Below are 20,430 nucleotides of genomic sequence, written 5' to 3' on the forward strand. Positions count from 1 at the left end.
TTCTGTGAATTTTGACGGTTCGGAAAAATTGTTATCATTTAGCTAATTTTGTCTGACAATTCGGAAAAATTATCATCACTTGACAAATTTTGTCTGATGATTCGGCAAAATTTGGAGTTCCATTCAGCAAATTGCGAGTTTCCGCCCTCCGAAAAATTTACCTTCGGGAAACCCCTGAGTGGCGGTTTCTCTACATGGGCCATGCCAAGGGAAAACGGCCATCCGATCCAGAACCTAAAGGCCAATAGATTTATTTGAAACTATTTTTTTTTTTTAATAATGAGCGAAAAAAAATTATAAATGTATCTGTGATTTCTTAATGAAAAAATTTTACTCATTATTTTTTTAAAATTATTATATATTTGTAGTGAAATATATTAGTTGTCACGTGCGATACTAAATGGCGCCTTTTCCTCCCCATGTGCGCTTATGAGCACGTGAACCTCCAAAGAAAATTAAGTAATAAATTTAATAAAAATTGAAACAAAAGATAACCAGATACATTTTTGTTGTTTCTTTTCTAAAAGAGCCCCCCCCTCCCCCACCTTATTTTTTGAATTCGCTAATGCGTAGTTAAACTATTGTTTGTTACTGAAAGCTCTTGATCCTCCATCGCGCGTACGATTCAAAACAGCTTATCGTTACAAAAGCGTATGACAAGCGGAAGGAGAAAAGCATAGGGGAAACTGCTGTACCCACGGAAAAAATTTACTTTTCAATTTTTGCTGGTCTTTGGGAATGAATAATCGATTGAAAAATTTTTCTGGCAGAATTTGCAGCTTATCATCTAATTTGACAATTTTTGTCAGGTAAAAATCTCAAAGCTTTCAACCTCAAAAAAAAAAAATGAAGTACAAAAAAAACACCGTAAGAAGACTCAAGTGGGACTCAAGGAGACTAAAAATTTCTGTCCGTGGGTAGACATGGTTGAGTGCCCTTGGGTACAAAGGTATGCCATTTCGGTTTTGCAAGGCAGACACATCGACAGGACCACAGTTTTACAACATTAAAAATCAGAAACAAAATCTTAGGAATCATGATACCTACAACAAAAATAAATAATACAATACACGACGGACGAAAAAAAAAAGAAATTGCTCATGTTATTTTTTACTTAGATCCTACTAAAACCGAAAAAATGAGATAGAATCTTGAATGTTCGTTTGATGGGGTTGAAACTTTCTGGGGTATTGGAGAGGGCTGCGACACACGAACTCCAATTAGGATCCCTCTTGACGATACCCAGGATTTCCCGACCAAATCCGTAGGTTCAACCGTCCGTGGGTAAAGCAGCTTCCCCTAATCTTCCGTTCACACAATTTTTGTACTTCTAATAACGAAAGGTTGCCATGTTTGTTTACTTATCAAATACTTTGATATTTGGTTCTCAGCTAAATTTTCCCTTCCCGAATGTGTGTTAACAGAGCTAGCTTAATGCCAGACCCGGCTCCTGGGGTATGGGTACCAGTGCTTGGATATGCAAAACCAAGTATGGAATTTAACTAGAAACTCACTTTAATTTTAAGCACTTTACTATTATTTTTATTTTATTAATATATTATTATTTTATCAATGGGGGGGGGGTCTGCACTTGTCAATATCGCCTAAGGCGGCAGAACGACTAGAGTTGACCCTGCTTAATGCATGGTAAATGAATATATTGGATGAATATATTGCACCTGTTTAAGTTTTAACTTTAATTCGAAAAAAATCTTTAAAAACATTTTTAAGAATCACTATGAGCGAAGTAACGAGTAAAGTTGAATAAATAGCTCTGTGCTTCAAAAGTAAAATAAGAAATATTTACGCTTTATTGACAGACTAAGTGTTCTAACTATTTTCTCATTGGAAAAAAGCATGATATTGAAATTCAATGAAAATGTTATTGTTTTAAATGTTCAAATCAAAAATAATAAAGTCGAATTTCAAAATGTTTAAAAAGTAAATTGTGTACACATCAGCTCGGTTTTTTTTTTCTTTTTTTTTTTTTCACTATTATTATTTTATTTTAGACTTGCGATTTCACCCCGCCCCCTCATTTTACCATACCTAGCCCTACTTAATGCATACCAACAAAATTCGTACAATAAAATTTAATATCAAATCAAGCACTCCAAGAGGAAATACATCAAATTAAATCATTCGATCCGAGAAATGTTTTGCACACTATACATACTTGGATGACCATCCTGGAGCCTTTCTTGGTAAAGGATTCCTTTCGCCTTAGGCTAGTTTGTCTTTTTCGTGTTGCGATTTCCCCTTCCGGTCGAGTAATCTCCACCTCCATAATTTCTTTCGCTTTCCTGTAATACATAAATACAAGCAAAATACTTAGTTTTTAGTTACAGTGTATTTTATTTTTTTACGCATGCAGCTGTAAGGTAAAAATGAGCAACGAAATAACTATTTATCTAAAACAATTTTCTTAGTGGAGTTCAGTAAAAATAATGTATCTCTTAAAAAGCAAATGTGCAGTAATCTGGACTTAGCAAGTAGAAATGCAATTATGTGGAGAGAAGTATCTCATATCAGTATTTTTATTGCGTTTAACATAAAAATATATTTTTTCTCGCAAAAGCTGATTGATTGAAGTTTAAAATATAAATTGAAAGATGGAGGAAAAATATATTGGAAAAAGTATTTAAAACTATCTCTATTTATGAGCAAATCAAGTTTAAAAAAAAAATTTAATACTATACCTTTATGTTAAGAAAAATTTCTTCTGATATATTACCGGGTATAATTGATACAAATTTTACATCTGAATCTTATAATATTTGTTATCAATGTTACGGACCAAGTAAAATGTCATGTAATACTATTACAGTTTTTTCATCAAGCACTTTTGTTACCATTACTTGTTTCATTGAAAAAAACTTTTTAAAAAATTTCCGAAGTGTATCAACTAATGCTGAACGAGGGTCAAGTTGGTACACCAATAAATAGTTATGCTGACGCAATAAGCAATGAAAGGAAGTTCTTCAGAGTTGTTTTTAAAGAATACTCTAAAAATGTTTAAAGTGTAAGTAAGATTTAGTTGACAAACGTAAATTTACTTTACAGTTAATACAAAATGAGTATGGCTATCTTCTTGGAAATACGCTCCTTCAAATACTTAGGAGAAATTTCCTGAATTTGAGTTTTTCTAAGCATTTCTGGAGAAACAAAAGCATTTAAAATTTGTAGTCAAATTGTTACAAGATTTCAACTTGACGCAAATTCAATGTATCAACTTGACCCAAACAAAGACATTACGTTTACTCAAAAACAATGAAACAATTGCTTTGAAAATAAGCAACTTCCTTCGCGTAAAATCATGCTTACTTTTTAAAGAACACAGAAGTATCTTGCCTAATCTGATATAATTACTTAAACACCCAGGGCAGCAGAGAGACAAGGCGGGCCCCTTGTCAGTTCGGTCGCCGGAGCCCTTCTGCCCCCCCCCCAAAAAAAAAAGAAAAAAGAAAAAAAAAGGAGAAAGAGAAGAAAAAACGGGGAAACGAAGAAAAAAAAAAGGAGGAAGGTAAAGAATAGTTGAAAAAAGAAGAAAAAAAAGTAGAAGAAAAAATCAGAACTGTTTACCAAAAAACAATTAACTCTAATTTTAGTGCCACAACAGTAAATATTAAAAGAGTAAATTTGACCTAATCTGTGCGTTTTCTCTTATTAGGAGTCCCACTCCCCTTTTTTTTTCTTCCTTTTTTTTCTTTCTTTTTTTCTTTTCTTCTTTTCTTTCTTTCTTTTTTTTGTGTCAGTTCCCCCCCCCAAGGCCCCCAAGGCCTGCACTGCTAGTTTCCTACTAGGTTGACATGGCCTCTCGTCGGGCCTGTAAACACCTAATATATGATAGTTGAAAGAAACCATAAAAATTTACTTTATTGCACAAAAACATTTTTTACAAATAACTCTCAAATAAAAAAAAGGCAGATTCTCCCGCGTACGTATGTCGAATAACTATAAGTCGATTGCTTCTCCATAATAACAATGTCAATTTTGGGCATATACGTCCCCAACTCGAAAATTAAAGCCCTTGTATCAACTTAACCCTTTATCAACTGGACACGGTTTACCCTTCTCTTTGCACATAAAGCCCTTGTATTAACTTAACTCTGAATCAACTGGATCCGGTTTCCCACATTCTTTGCCCATTTTAAACATATATAAATGACGTTGATGATAATATTGAAAGTAATAACTACCACTACATTCTTAAAAATAAAGTTCGATGTTTCTCCATAAAATAGGTTAAATCTAGCAAAATTTAGCTACAACCATCTTATTATTGATGATAATTTTAATGGTTATTTTAGTAGTAGCACCAGTAGATAAGTGAAACGTATCACAAATAAGATTATTGCAGCTAAATTTTGCTCGCAAGATACATCAACAAAACTTAAATTAAGTCTGTATCCCTTCAAATGCCCTTTTTTGCTCAAATCATCCTAGATTTTCTACTACAGAGCTTGGAAACCCCGGATAGAATCATGAATAACTCTATATAAATACAATCACCTAATAGCATTAGAATTTTGTACAAAGTCATTACTAAATAAGTTTTACTAACACTACTTACTCACACACAAATCTTCTACGATAAAAAAATATAGAAATGTACATAACCTTAATACTTCACAAATTGACTTTTACGAGAATGAGAAAATTTGATACATATTAGAAAATTTTAAGAAATCAGCTTAACATCAATGTGTTTATGCTTAAAATATTCCTTAAATTAATTAGATACGTATTTGAAATCAGTCAAGAAAAAAAAAGACTTCTCATAACTAATTAAAAAATGAATTTATAACAGTAATCTTGCTTTCGAAAGATCACACGTAGTTTTAATTTTTCTTACAAAAAATACTTCTGCGGAGTCTTTTTCAATTTGAAATTAATTTCAAAAACAGAAAAAAAATGAGAGAAATGCTGTCTGAAGAGAAACAATAGCATCCAAATAAACTTTAAATCTAAGACTGAAAAAAGACTAATACTAAAAATCAGCTTTTACTGTTTTTACCGATTTGCTAACATTTCAAATTTATTCAAGCAAATTATTTTCTTAAAACTAGACTAACACCAATTTATTTTATTTGTCATTTTCTTTTGTGTCGGTGCAGCAGGTATTTCAAGTAAATCAAATTGAAAAAAAAAAAAAAGGTTAGAAACGGAATACAGTAAAGATTTTCTAGAATTTTAGTCTTAGTTAATCCCCATTAATTGAACTTTATACTTCTGTCTGTCTATTAGTTGTTGCAATCAGACATGTTTTGTGGAATTATAGTGAGCTCTTTTTACCGTGTAAAAATTAGTTTATAGATACAAAGATAACTGAAAAAACGTTTGGCGAATATGTTTTATATTTGCACTTAATGATATGCTTTAAGTTACATTTTTTATGTTACATTTCTTGCACTTTTGACGAATATAAGCACTTTCTTCTCTTTGCACTGAAAAATGGGTTCCTTGTACTAACACAGAAGCACACATTTGTAATTAATATTGCTTTTTGTGCAGTTATAACATTATTTCTACGGGGTTTTTTTTTTTTTTCAATTATTTATGGAGCAAAATTTTTAAAATAATTTTAAGTAAGATAATAGCCAAAATAACTGGTCATCGCAGTACATTTTTCAAAAAATGTCCATTATTTTAAAAAATGTACTCTGAACAACGCTGTGGCGAAAATATCTATTGTTTGTACTGATGATTTAAAACTCTGCTTGAATGTTGCCTCACCCTTTGACGAAAACGCTGTTTAATTAATAATTTAATTAAATAAATAAAACGCATTGTAGTTATCATGATTATTATTATTATTTATTGATATTGTTTATTCTTATTACATATTTTTTTTTCTTTTTTTCAATTATATTTTGTTGGTTTTAAATTCTTTTTTTTTTTTTTTTTTCAGAATTTTACCTATATATTTAACCTTGAAATTAAATACCGAGGGACTTTAAACCACTACTGTTGGAACTAGGTATAATCTTACGTGTTATGCCCAGTGCAAACTTAAGGCAAAACAGACTTAGCGAAACAGCAAAAATTAATCGCTCAAAACTCTTTCGTCTAATGAACGATGAAATATCGAAATAAATATACGTGTCGCATAAATAAAAGATTCAGATGAAGATTACTAAAATGATAAATTGACTTTCAAATCTAGAATGTGTTTTCAGAATTAATCGGTTAAATATAAACTGAAGCAGAGTCGAGCTGGGAATGTGATTTATATGTTTATCAAGTCGAAACATATTGAAGTACCCGAATTCAATTTAGCCGCCTGGGAAAGCGATCATAATAATAAATCGGTTAATCCGTTAGTGGACCAAAAGATTAGGTAACATTGCTGTTTATATAACAAATGAATGAAAGTTTACTAGGAGATTTTGAACACTCTGTTCGAACAAATACTTCATTAGATATTGAAGAAGGAAGATGACAAGAATTATCTTTTCAAAATATGGGTCAATCCATTTTCGTTTATAAAATATGAATAATCGTACACCAAGGGTGTTACCTAAATTTCCAGAGAATATTATTTAATAAAACTCTCGACTTAAACTACTCGTGAATGTTCTTTAACAGTGGTGACCAAACTACGGCCCGCGCGCCTGATCCGTGTGGCCAATAGTTTTGTTCAAGGTTACAAATCAAAGAGTGCGAACATTCACAATTTTACAAATTTGGAGTCAAATATTCATATATTAGTTTCTGAAAAACAGATGCATATAATATAAGAAGATCTTTTTCATTATTTTCCTATGCTATTTAAAAAACGAGCTGATATGTGCATCACATGACTTCCTTTTACACCAATTTAATGTTATTTCCCCATTATTGGCAATTCTAACGTGATTCAATAGTTAACTCTCTAAATATCGCCAATAATGGACAAAATGAAACCAAATTAAAAAAAAAAAAAACAAAAAACGCCAAATTTGTCACCAAGTTGGCGACGGAACTTGGCAACCAAAGGCTTGGCAATATATCGCCAAGTATTTGCCAAATTACAATACCACTTGAGTTTGCATTGAAATTAGCAATGATTTCCCCCCAAAAAGGTATAAACGTTCCCCTTTGGAACATCCGAATGCAACCAAAAGGGAGCTGCACAACTAGACCCCACTAGGAATCTACGTACCAAATTTCAACTTTCTAGGGCATACTGTTCTTGAGTTATGCAACATACATACGCATATCCGCACATACATACATACGTGCATACGGACGTCACAAGGAAACTCGTTGTAATTAACTGCGGGATAGACAAACTGGATATTTCGGGTGTCTATACGTTTTTAGGCATTTATCCACGTGTGGTCGGGTTGAAAAAAAGACTCAACATTTTTTCGGGAGTCAACATAATGGAAGTTAAAACCGATTGAGTGAAATTTTTTTCGCGAATACAATACTTCCTTTTACAAAAAAGGAAGTATTGTATTCGCAAAAAAAAAAAAAAAAAAAAAAATTACTCAAAAATCGGCCTTAATTTCTATTTTCCTCACTCCCGAATGAATGTTGGGGGTTTTTTTTCGACTCGACCACACGTGGATAGATGCCTAGGAACGTACAGACACCCGAAATATCCATTTTAATCCAATAATTTAATTCCATTAATTTAAATATCCCGAATTAATTACAACGAGTTTTCTCGTGACGTCTGTATGTACGTATGTATGTGTGTATGTGTGCATGTGTGTATGTGTGTATGTATCTCGCATAACTCAAAAACGATATGTCATGGTAAGTTTAAATTTGGTACGTTGACTCCTAGTGGGGTCTAATAGTGCACCTTCCCCTTATGGTTGCATTCGGATGTTCCTAAGGGGGTGTTTTGCCAATTTTTGGAGGGAAATCATTGTTAATTTCGATGTAAACTCAAGTGGTGTTATAATTTGGCGGACACTTGGCGATATATCGCCAGTCTTTTGGTCGCCAAGTTTTGTCGCTAACTTGGCGACGAATTTGGGTTTTTTTTTTTTTATTAATCTTTTTTCGATTTGGCCACTGTTAGTTATATTTAGAGAGTAAACTATTGAATCACATTAAAATTCCTAATAATGGGAAAATTATATTAAATTGGAGTAAGAGGAAGTCATGTGATGCACACAACAGCTCGTTTGTAAAAGGAAATAAAAATTAATGTTTTTATATTTCACCTGTGTTTTGAGCACGAAAATTATTTTAATATCAGCTGCAGCCCTAAGTTAGAAAAAAAGAAGGTAGTACCTTTCTAGAACTCAAGTATAAATTACCACTAATTGACAAAAAAAAATCCCGATAAGTCGCATACAATCACAAATATACCGATACATACGTTCAAACTCATGTTGAAAATGTCCTCTTTATATTCCCATCATTTCTTGAAATAATAATCGAAGTGATAAACCAAAAATATCACGATTAAATTCAAACGACTTTAAAAGCATCCCCCCCCCCGAGGTACATAATGAAATGATTGCCCACAAATTTAATCATGGCGCTAACTGCGCCATTGAAATTTTTAGTGGAGTTGTTTCAGGAGGTATAATTGGTCTCTTTTTGGATAATTTCGTTTTTAGGGCTTGCTTTTTACTTCCTTTTACAAACGAGCTGATGTGTGCATCACATGACTTCCTTTTACACCAATTTAATGCTATTTCCCTATTATTGCAATTTTAATGGGATTCTCTCTCTAACTCTTTAAATATCACTAGCAATGGCCACATTGAAAGCAGATTTAAAATAAAAAAAAAATCGCCAAATTTTTCGCCAAGTTGGCGACAAAACTTGGCAACCAAAAGACTGGCGATATATCGCCAAGTGACCGCCAAATTATAACACCACTTGAGTTTGCATCGAAATTAACAATGATTTCCCCCCAAAAAGGTGCAAAAGACCCCTTTAGAAACACCCGAATGCAACCAAAATAGGAGGTGCACAACTAGACCCCACTACGAGTCTATGTACCAAATTTCAACTTTGTAGGACATACCATTTTTGAGTTATGCGAGATACATACGCACATACGCACATACGCACATACGCACATACACACATACGCACATACATACAGACGTCACGAGAAAAGTCGTTGTAATTACCTCGGTGATGGTCAAAATGGATATTTCGCGTGTCTATACATTCTTAGGCACTTTTCCGCATGTGGTCGAATCGAAAAAAAAACTCAACATTCATTTGGGGGTGAGCAAAATGGAAATTAAGGGCGATTTTTGAGTCAAAATTTTTTCGCGAATACAATACTTCCTTTTTTGTAAAAGGAAGTAAAAAGGAACATTGTATTCGTGAAAAAATTTTCACTCAAAAATCTGCATTAATTTCCATTTTTCTCACCCCCCGAATGAATGTTGAGTTTTTTTTTTTCGACCCGACCACACGTGGATATATATATGCCTAGGAACGACAGACACCCGAAATATCAATTTTGTTGACCTCCGAGTTAATTACAACGAATTTTCTCGTGACGTCCGTATGTACGTATGTATGTGCGTATGTATGTATGTGTGTATGTATCTTGCATAACTCAAAAACGGTATGTCCTAGAAAGTTGAAACTTGGTACGTAGACTCCTAGTGATGTCTAATTGTGCACCTTCCCTTTTGGTTGCATTTGGATGTTTCTAAGGGGGTCTTTTGGCCCTTTTTGGAGGAAATCATTGTTAATTTCGATGTAAACTCAAGTTGTGTTATAATATGTCGGATACTTAGCGATATATCTCCAGTCTTTTGGTCGCCACGTTTTTTTCGCCAACTTGGTGACAAATTTGGTGTGTTTTTTTTTTTAATTTGGTTTTAATTTTGCCACTGTTGGTGATATTTAGAGAGTAAGCAATTGAATCACATTAAAATTGCCAATAATGGGGAAATGACATTAAATTGGTGTAAAAGGAAGTCATGTGATGCACACATCAGCTTTTTTTTTCTTTTGGGAATGGGCATCTTTGATTTTTGAATGCAAACTACCATGAAATCAAAATGTTGCCAAAATAAATTTATTGTAGCTGCAAAAATCATAAATCAAGGACTGATTGCTAACTACATCTCGAGAAAAGGTTGAAAACTTTTTTTTTTCCTTTTAAACTCAAATGTTTCGTTTTAATCTTCCGCGCGATCTAAAATTTACTCCAGGCACGACTGAAACATTTCTAAAATTCTTTTTGTTCCTCAGAAATTGGAAAAATTATTAAGTGTTATTGTTTCAGTCCTTGCCGTTTCAAAATAAAAAAAATATTCGTTAGCGGTTACGCAAGGGAAAACAAAAAGGACGTGAGAGTGAGTATAATCATTATCATAAAAATAAATCAATTAGTCATAAAGAAAAAGATATAGTGTAAATCATTTTTAAGACAGGAATAATTTCTGAAAAATTTCCAATATAGCAACAGTTAAAAGTTCAGATTATAATACATCACAAAGTTTTAAATTATCAAAAAACAAACGAAGGAAAAATTTTATTTCTAGAGCTGAAAATCTCAAGAATAGATCTTATAATCTTCAGAGTAAATTGTTTTTCTTTTCTCTCCATTTATTTATTTATTTATTTATTTATTTATTTATTTTTTGTTATTTTTATGTCCCCCCCCCCCCACCCACCTACCTTTTTTTGCATTTTTATAACCATTGAGTGATTATTTCAAAAACTCGCATTTGATTTAAAAAAAAAAAAACAAATAACTAAACGAAAACGCAGAAATGAAGAGCTTATTTTGATTTGCCCCACCTTTCCCTTTTTCAAACGTTTGAGCAAGCTTGAAGTATTTCAACTATATTATTATCAAAATACAATTTTAAAGCATTTCTATTTTGAACATTATATTCATAAATTTTAAAGACATATTACAAGGGGTAAAAGAAAGCTACGTACTTAACAATGCTCTCAATTTCTTCTTTGCCCTTTTTGGTAACTTTTATCTTGTCGATACAAATAATCTTGTCACCAGGTAGAAGACCTGCTTTTGATGCAGCTCCTCCTATAAAGAAGAATTATTGCATCAAAAGTACTTTTTCCATTATTGCATATCCATGTTTAATTCACATGCGAATATAATATCTTTAGCACAATACTTTTAATCTGAGAAAGTCTGATGAAAAAGTATTGGATTTATACTTGCAATACACGCAATATACCAAAAGCCCGGCTATCACATCCAGAGACTGCAGTTTCGTCCTTGTTCCGTCCTTCATCTACCTAGAATAGTGAATAACCGAGCTCGATGCAGACGTTATCTCATTGAAGCTGAGAACGCCAACAAACTGATAGATAAAGTAAATTTATCTCACCAGGGAGCTCAAGTATAAATTACCGCTAATCGACAAAAAAATCCCGATAAATCGCAATCAATCATAAATATACCGATGCATACTTTGTACCGATGCAGTATGGCGCCAGCTTCAATGAGATAACATCTGCCTCCTGCTCGGTTATTCACTATTCCAGATTGATGAGTCCATAACAAGGACGAAACTTCAATCTTTGAATGTGATAATGAGGCTGTCGGTGTATTGCACGTAGTTCTGTGCTTTTCCCTGGTTTAAGGACGGTAACTTACTGCTTAATATACCTACAATGTTTGTTACTATCGTCGTACGAATCTATATATATAATTCTCTTACGTGCCGGCAAATGAAGGGGTGAATTTCTAAACCTCTGTTGGCAACACTTCGCCGATAAATCATGTAAACAAACTTCTACGTTGTTTTGAAATCTTGAATCACAGAATACTCAACGAACTTTTTTTTTTTTTGAGATGAGTTTGAGTCGGGCTGTGACCCATTTCAACCTTAATCAGCAAAGAAAAGCTCAAAGAAGGCAGGAAACCGTTCTTGAATCCAATTTAAGACGAGCCATTTCCAGAGTTGTATTCTCTGATTCGCTGCCGATAATTTTTAGCGGCTGGGGAATTTTCAGTCAGCAGTTCCTTCAACAGATCAGGTGCGTCACACAATGCCGGTAACCGCACCTTTCCGTCATGGCAACATTTAGTATATTTATTTGCAGTATTACGCTCTTTCTGCCAATAAAGAGCACCACAAAATTCGCATTCTTCACACATTGCTCCACAATCATGTTCATCGGCAATGTTGTTTTGAACGCGTAGGCGCTTTGAGCGTCGTCTATTCTCTGCTTCAGTACGACAGTTCAGTTCAAAATGAATAACCGAGAAAGAATTTACTTTATTCCTTTTATTCTCAGCTGAAAGGTTTCGCCAAATTTGTTTAGGGTTATAGTAGTTTTAGTATTGTGCAAGCAAAGTAGCCTTGGCGAGTTTTCGCGTTTTTAGTTAAACCATTTTTTGTTCGTGACGTGGCAAGGATTCAGAATAACAACAAGAAGGACAAACGTTTGAGAAAATATGTTTGGTGCTCTCTGAGCCTGTTTTTAGTCATGGCCAGCTCTATGTGGCATTATCAAGAACAAGATCTTTTGAAGCAGTGTCAGTTGTGGCTCCCAAACGGGACATTTTTAATTGTGTATATGAGGAAGTTTTCTCAGATTAGAATATATAAGAGTGTAAATATGTAAATATATAAGAGTGTAAATAATGTAAATACATCCCTCGGGGGAGCCTGTAACCCCTAGAGGGCGCGTCCCCAGGTGGCGGATAGGGGAATGCCTTCATTGGTTTTCCAATGGGTGGTAGAAGGGAAATAAAATACCTTCCGCGGACCAACAGGTAGAAGTGCAATCTCTCCAAAGCAATGACAGACACTTTTGTATCTATAATGGTAAAGTTGTGCACATTGCCAAGGCAGTCATCTTACATACAGCAAAGTTAAACTGTCGAAAATCTGGCTAAAGCAGACAAATTAACATTATGAACGTAATTTTCATATTGGTTAAATGGATGGTGACCTAAATGCAATTACCAACTTTAATTTTTACGGAAAATTTTAGCTAGGCTAATGTATTGGCATACAGCGAGCGAGCGAAGCGAGCATGGATCGCGAAGCGATCCACAGGGAACTGCGTAAGCAGTTCCGGGGGTTGGCGAGCGATAGCGAGCAGGGGGCGATAGCCCCCTAGTAATCCATTGATTCACTGTAATTCGATTCAGAAACGTTTCTGAAAAATAATGGCCAGCTGATGTGCCCAATTTTTACCAGTAAGATACTTTACAAAAACCAGGAATGTTTTTCGCTAAAATGCAGTAACCTTCCTGAAATTATCCCGGAAGCTTCTAGAAAAAATCGGATACCTTCCCGTTTAGAGTCAGTCGTGTTTCTGGAAATTTATAGTAAACTTAAGTAGGTATAATATAATAGTTTGGCACCCCTTCCTGATTTATGAAGAAAGTTCCATAAGCAGTAAAGAAAATATGGCCAAAGCTACGCCGGAATTACAAGCAAGTATCGAGAATATTACTCGCTTGCAATACTTGCAAAGCAACGTAGTTTATACCTACTCGCTCCCTTTGGAAGCTTAATCAGCTTGGACGGGTCGTAACCGATCAGAAATCGATACACTTTATAAATACGCTCAGTTAATCTCTAAATTCGAAGCTGGAAATATTTTCCGCAACATAAAGAAGTCTGCAGTCATGTAATTTGTAGAAAGTCAGGAAACTTTTTGACAATGATACTTGATTTTTCCAGGAAGTGGGTAAAAACCATCGAGTTCCTGAAACGTTACACGGAAATGCTCAGTAACATTTCGGAATTTTTTTACAGTGTTCTAGACTTTTCAAATAAACTTCATTAAACCTATTTTAAATAAACTATTAGCCTGGCTAAACTATCCTGCCATTTGGGGTAACTTTGAGTCACATCCGAAATGAGTCACAAAATATATTATTTTAAAAGAAGTAGTGTAACTTTAATGCAGAAGAATGAAGTTTCCAAAGGTTTAAAGACCACCTATTTGTAAGGGAGAATTGGGTACAGTGAGACAGGGAGAACAGTGAGACAACAGACAATTTATTTTTTGTTTAGCTATTTTATTCAGATCGATCAGTCAGATTGACATAATGTGAACAATATTATAGAAAAAAAATTGCTTTTAAGTATGATGTAAGAAAAATAACTACGTGATCATAGTTTGAACAGTTAAATATCTCCATTGTTTGTTGCCATTTAGATTCTCTTTCAAAGTTCGCTAATTCACTTACCAGATGAACAGTGAGACAAAATTGCATTTCGCTTTTTTTTTCCTTTTTTTTCTGGTTTGTGTGAACTCGTAGTTTTTTCTAGGCGCACTTTTTTAACTCCTCTTATAGTGACAAATATTGTACTATTCGAAATAATTTAATTTCTAGAGATGTGTCGTTCATGAATGAACGGATCAAAAAGAACGCATCCTTAAAATGAACGGATCCGTTCATTCACTTAAAAAATGAACGACCGTTGTTTTGAACAGTGAGCGATTTGGAACATTGTATTGATGCACTTGGGATAAAATCGCATTAAAAAAAAATACATTAATCTTCAAACTGTTAACTCTATTTTAATCTCCAAATTTTCTTTTTCTCAGTGAAGTACAATACATTCACTTCGAACCTTTTTACTTTCTGCTTTTTATTCATCATTTTTCTTTAACCGTTGTAGTAACCGTATTTTCCAATGTGTCCATTAGTAAAGTTTTGCGTACCTTGCTTGGATTAGTAACAAAATGCCCACTTCCTGTCCCAAGCAAATGCTAAAATCCTTCTAAAAATACCATTTATCACTTTTCTGGCCATTTTTTTGTTTTCTATAACATCCCTATCAACTACCATCTATATTGATTTGGCTTTATTACTTTCTTCTATATCTAATATATAGAAGAAAGTATTGGATTCGTGCAAATTTTCGAATTTCGAATTTTGACGGATTCGAACGTTTTAAGGTGTGCTGAGTCCATTTCGACTATTTTTGGAAAATGTCTGTCTGTCTGTGTGTGTGTGTGTGTGTATGTGTGTGTGTGTGTGTGTGTCACGTCTGTGTGTGACCAGTTTTTTGTGGCCGCTCTACAGCAAAAACTACCGCATGAAACTGAACGAAATTTGGTACACATATGTGACCATATGTGAACTTGTGCCCATTGGTTTTTGGCGCGAATTCCTCTAAGGAGGGTGGAGCAATGGGACGTTTTTTGAGTTACGCGTGCTTGCTATTCCTCAGGAAGTAACTGGCGGAATCAAACAAAATTTGGTCCATATGTTGCCCCCAACAGGAGCAGGTGTTGATTGAATTTTGGTGTCAATAGCTCAAACGGGGGTTGAGTTATAGAACGTTTTTTGTCGTCAATTGTGACTGCTGTATCTCAAGAAATAACGAACGGAATCAAACAAAAAATTTTTGACAAGTAGCCCTTAGTGGGTATAAGAGCTGATTTTATTTTGGTGTCAACAGCTAAAAAGGGGGTAGCGCAATCGCCCGTTCTTTTTTTCCATTGTGAGTGCCCTATCTCAAGAAGTAATGCTACGTTCTGGTTGAAATTTGGAATATATGTGAATCCATACGTAAACAGGCTTTGGTTCAATTTTGACTCCAATCGCTCCAAGAGGTGTTGATTTTTTTTTTTTTTTTTTTTTTTTGCGAATAAAAATAGTTTTATTAATGCAACAATAAGAAAGATAAATCGTAATAGATTGTCGTCTGCGTATTTCTCGTGATTTTAATTGTATGGAAATGATCGGAAATATTATCTCAATGATTTAAAATTTTTAACTGTTGCCATCTTATGTTTGTTTATAAATAAAATATTTGTAATTAATTCAAGTAAGGCTTTTAAAGTAACTTTCAATTTTCGCTCTTTGTTTTGTTTTTACAATAATTCAGACATTGGGATGGTCGTCAAGTTTTTGCATGTGTAATTTTGTTTTTGTTAGGAATATTGCTTCCTCGTCAAGCATGGGGAGGGATCAGAAAAAGGAAAAATATAGAAGAAAGTTTCGTGATGGCAACAACATACTAGTTTTTAACTTACTTGACGACTTCCAAAAGTCGCTTATTTTACATTCAATATCACAAGATTTTAAAAAGATTACAGCTGCCTCTTTTTTCCCCCATTTAAAAAGTGTTGCTTTTTTTTTTTTTTTTTCCTGTTCTCATCGGTACTGTGAAAAATTTTTGAAGCTTCCTAATATTAAAGTCAGTCTTTTTCTAAATTAAACTATGCGGTATTCCGGCTGAGCTACCGATATATTTGTTGTTACCTTTTTCGTTATACGTGGTCTAGTAGTAATACCATATGTATACATTAGGATGGGCCGAAAAAGTCAAAACTCTGCAATGCACTTAGTCATTTTGCGGAAAATTTATGACTCTAACTACTGTGCAAAATTTCGTGTCTCCGAGGTAATGTCTTCTGCTCTGGCAAGAGATTTCGGTTTTTGAGATTTTTAGAGAAACAACAAATAAAGAGAAAATTTACAAAATCTTTTAAATTCCGCTAAACTTTAAGCCTTAGTGCGGTAATTTTTTAACTTCCTAACACAAACTACTGCGTAAAATTTCAAACCTGTGAGTTAATTTTTTCTGCTCTGGCAAAAGGCCTGAATTTTGAGAATTATATATAAAATTCCTTAAATACGAGTGAGTCACACATTACAAAGTAGCCACATACCTAATACGCAGCAATACTTCGAATTTTTAATCACATCAACGGCATGAGACCATCCATTGAATCAGGTGTTTTCCTTCAGGGTTAGGGTGAAGGGGGTCAATGCCCCCCCCCCTTACTTTAAAAAAAACTAACGTTTTTACACATAAGTGGGCATGATTTTGTGGTTTTCTGATAAAACTTCATTGAGTTCACGCCCTTTATCCCCCCCTCCCCTTGGAAAAATTTGAAATAACGGGCCTGTCTTTAACTTTGTAGACTCTTAACACAAATTATTATGCACATTTCCCTACCTTTAGGTTAAGGAGATAGGAAAACCTATCTTTTTCTTTTCCTATCTCTTTCTCTGCTCTGGCAAGAGGACTAAATGTCAATGGAAAAAAAAAAAAAAAACATTTTTTTTTTAAAATCGTGTGGCTTTTGAGGTGAATAGATATTAAAAATTTATAAGGCCTTTAATGATAATATAACAGCTAATAGCATGTAAGAACAAGTTCGATTTAAAATGAATGTTTTTATATGGTTATAAAAATTCGCTGGGAAATATGCAAAAAATCAGAATTGCATTTAGGATATAGAGTTCTGTTCATTGAGGAAAATTTTTTAAAGTTACTTATAAAACTTGTTAACTATACGTTATTAAAACTACAAAATGTACCTTTTGGAGCAATTGATGGAATTGATTACATTGCTACCTTTTTGGCACGTATCTTGATGCGCGAAGGAATTCCCACGCATGCTTAGCTCCGTCTCTAATAGAATGGTTGGTTTTTATTCTAAAGCAGGACGGAGTACATACATTAATATCTGACAAAAATTGGAAACTTAGTTGGTGGTTTTATAGTAGAAGTGTACAATCTCAATATTCTATTAGCTGTTTTCAGACAGAGACACATATTTAGCGCACCCAGATCGCGATTAGGAAGATAAAAAGAACATACGCCTTACTTCGTGGCATGAGATATTAGTAATAAATATTGTTGGTCTTTACTCAATATCGTCGGGTTAACTTGCATTCTAATGGCTTTAAACAGCTATGGGACGCTTTTCAGAGTCGCACAGCATTTTTCTAATTTCACTGGAGTAAGATTTGGAGCCTGATGTTGAACCATCAACAAACTGGAAGAGATGCCGCAATGAGAGTTCGTGAAGATGTAAAAGGAAAACAGCCCACTGAAGAGCTCTGCGAAGCTTTTGCTCCAATTGGTGAATGATTCCAGCTTTTAATCTAGTGGATTGAAAATATTTTGAAATATGCATCAGATACAAGAGACAACTTTTAACAAATATTTAAACGACGTGACTTCCTTATCATTTTTTCCGTATAAACAAAGAAATAGTGCCTATTTCAGTTCAAAACAGGCCCGATTATTTCGATATTTTAAAACTGAGGGGGGGGGGTCGATAAAAGGCGTGAACTCAATGAAATTTTATTAAAAACTGAAACCACGCCAGTTTATATGTAAAAACGTTAGTTTTTTAAAGGGGGGGCCATTGATCCCCTTCACCCAAGCCCTGAAAGGAAACACCTGGTTCAAGGGGTGGTCTTATTCCATTGATGTGATTAAAAATTCGAAGTATTGCAGCGTATTAAGTGTGTAGCTACTTTGTAATTGCTTAATGCATCTATACCTGAATAAAGTTTTTCGATTCATTTTTCATAGGCATATTTTCTTACTTTTAGATAAACTTAGTTATCTTTCCTTCATCAAAGAATATTACTGATCTAATGAAACATATCGAATGTATGTTAGTATGTCGTGCAGAGAGATCACTTGCAACTTTTTTAAATGAACGGATCAAAAGAATGAACGATCCTCTGATGAACGGATCATTAAAAAGAACGACATTGCCCACCTCTATTAATTTCAGGTTCTTTGATAATAAAAAATGTACTTGAATTTTCGTGTCTCACTGTACCCACTCTTCCCCTACTGCAGAGCCTCACAAGATTTATGCCATTTATATTCATTTCATGGACTATTGCAATGAAAGACTAGCATTTTTAACAACTTCGAAAATAATTTTTAAATTTAGCAACTTCAAAATTTTTGAATGGTGCAACCAGCTGCGTACAACATTGTCAATTCACTTTTCTTAAAATAGAGAGAGAAAAACTTATAACATTACCGGATTGGTGCATCGTTGGTTCTTCAATTTTTTTCTAACACACTAAAAAATTTGAAGTGGCACAAATATAGCCGAAAAGGTATGAAGTTACCATGAATTATAGTAAATAAAAAGTTGACCATGATGGAACCTGAACAGAACCTGATTTCTACTTTTGATATTAACTAAAGAATGATGCAATGTTTTATATTCCATAGAATTACAAAAATGTAAAGAGTTTACCTTCATTCACAAAATCCACTTGAGGTGGCTTTGTCCAAGCAACAGTGAAACCAAATCCAGCTGCGCTTCTAGGTATTGCAATCTATAAAATAAATTTTAGACGATGGGCTGTTACTGCCATAAAGTAAATTGTGGCGAGAGTCCTTTGCTGGTGAAACAAAAGTTAAGTCCTTAACCCTCAGAGGTGACTTTGATTGAGAAAATCAATTTTTAAATTATTTTTCAGCCGATCGTTGACACCACTGTGTCGATTGCCTGATGAATTCTTTTCAAAAATGGTATCTTCAAACCAAGCGACCGTGCCTCAGAGTGTTATCATCTATAGCTAGATATTTTAAACAAAAAAACTTTTCATACACAACACAACTGTAGAAATTTTATGTTTTGATTAATCCTTTATTGCCCATCTTGACTCTGAGGTCACATAAAATTTCATCATAATATTTCCCTATAGGAGTGCTATTAATTTGTTGACCAGTGTGACTTGATTTGTGCAATATGGCTGCTTTACATTTAAGTTGTTGATACTGGCCCAAATTAATTACACTCACAAAGCCACAAACCTACTTTAAGAGTATAAAAAAAATCAAAACAAAAGTCCACCTTATATATGTTGAAATAATAATTTGGGCAGTAGAGGAATAAGCATAAAAATAGACGATATCTTTTAAATGTGACATGGAGTAAAAAGTATAAAACATCACTAATGATTGAAACTACAGTGCTCTCTCGTTTATACGCGACCTCTGTTATACGCGTTTTTCACTTATGCGCGTTTTTCTCACGGGCCCGGCCAGCGATAAAGGAAAACAATGTTAACTCTTGTTCATTTACACGTGAAACCTAAAATGCACCTTTCACTTATGCGCGATAAAATGTTTTCAAGTTTTAGTTAAATCGCGTATTTACGCTTTGCTTATCGGAATATTTGTACCCTTCTTGTTCTGTCTCTTGGAATGCATTCACACGCCTTCATTCCATTGTTCGGATTCTTTAAAGATCGCGTTCTTTTTCGCACAAGTGCGCAATTGGGGGTGGAATTAGTCTTTTGATTGACATCAAGAAGGGAGAATGGCTTATATACGAAAAGGTTGACGTCACTAAAACGTCGTGGTCAAGTGGTAAGCATTAACGCAGCCTATCGTGGATCTTTTGCATCCTCGTAGACTATAGCTCTGATCACGAGACATTTTTTAGGTTTTGAGGCATTCGCTTAAATGCTGTACACTGTACAGTGTATGAAAAATGATAAACAGCACAATAAATTATACATTTTTATTAAATTACAATGCATAAACGGAAATTATGTGCGTATTTATTCATTAGCATTAGTAGTGTACTATTGGTATCACTGTAACTGATGTTAATTTATTACATTTAAGCTTATTTTTGGGGTTTTCACTTATGCGCGAACCTTAGTTGTGCGCGAAAATTTTCTTGTCCCCTTTGGTCGCGTATAAGTGAGAGGTCATTGTATCTCCGTTCGTTTATTTAAAGCATATTTTGCTGCAAATTTGCAGTTGATACGCTTTTTAC

The 20,430-nt window shown here is 34.0% G+C and overlaps 1 protein-coding gene across 1 annotated transcript in view; it reads right to left on the reverse strand.

Annotated features, from left to right (window-relative positions):
* Nucleotides 1–18,971, reverse strand: part of LOC129222452 (uncharacterized) — a 114,559-nt gene extending 95,588 nt beyond the window's left edge. Inside the window, exons 1-3 of the mRNA XM_054856966.1 lie at nucleotides 18,895–18,971; nucleotides 10,867–10,972; nucleotides 2,177–2,303 (exon numbers count right to left, since the gene is read on the reverse strand). Of these exons, the coding sequence (XP_054712941.1) occupies nucleotides 2,177–2,287 (111 nt within the window). The 5' untranslated portion in view covers nucleotides 2,288–2,303; nucleotides 10,867–10,972; nucleotides 18,895–18,971. The remainder of the gene's footprint in view (nucleotides 1–2,176; nucleotides 2,304–10,866; nucleotides 10,973–18,894) is intronic.
* Nucleotides 18,972–20,430: the final 1,459 nt, after the last annotated feature.

Source organism: Uloborus diversus, chromosome 5 (assembly GCF_026930045.1).
Source record: "Uloborus diversus isolate 005 chromosome 5, Udiv.v.3.1, whole genome shotgun sequence".
Classification (NCBI taxonomy): Eukaryota; Metazoa; Arthropoda; class Arachnida; order Araneae; family Uloboridae; genus Uloborus; species Uloborus diversus.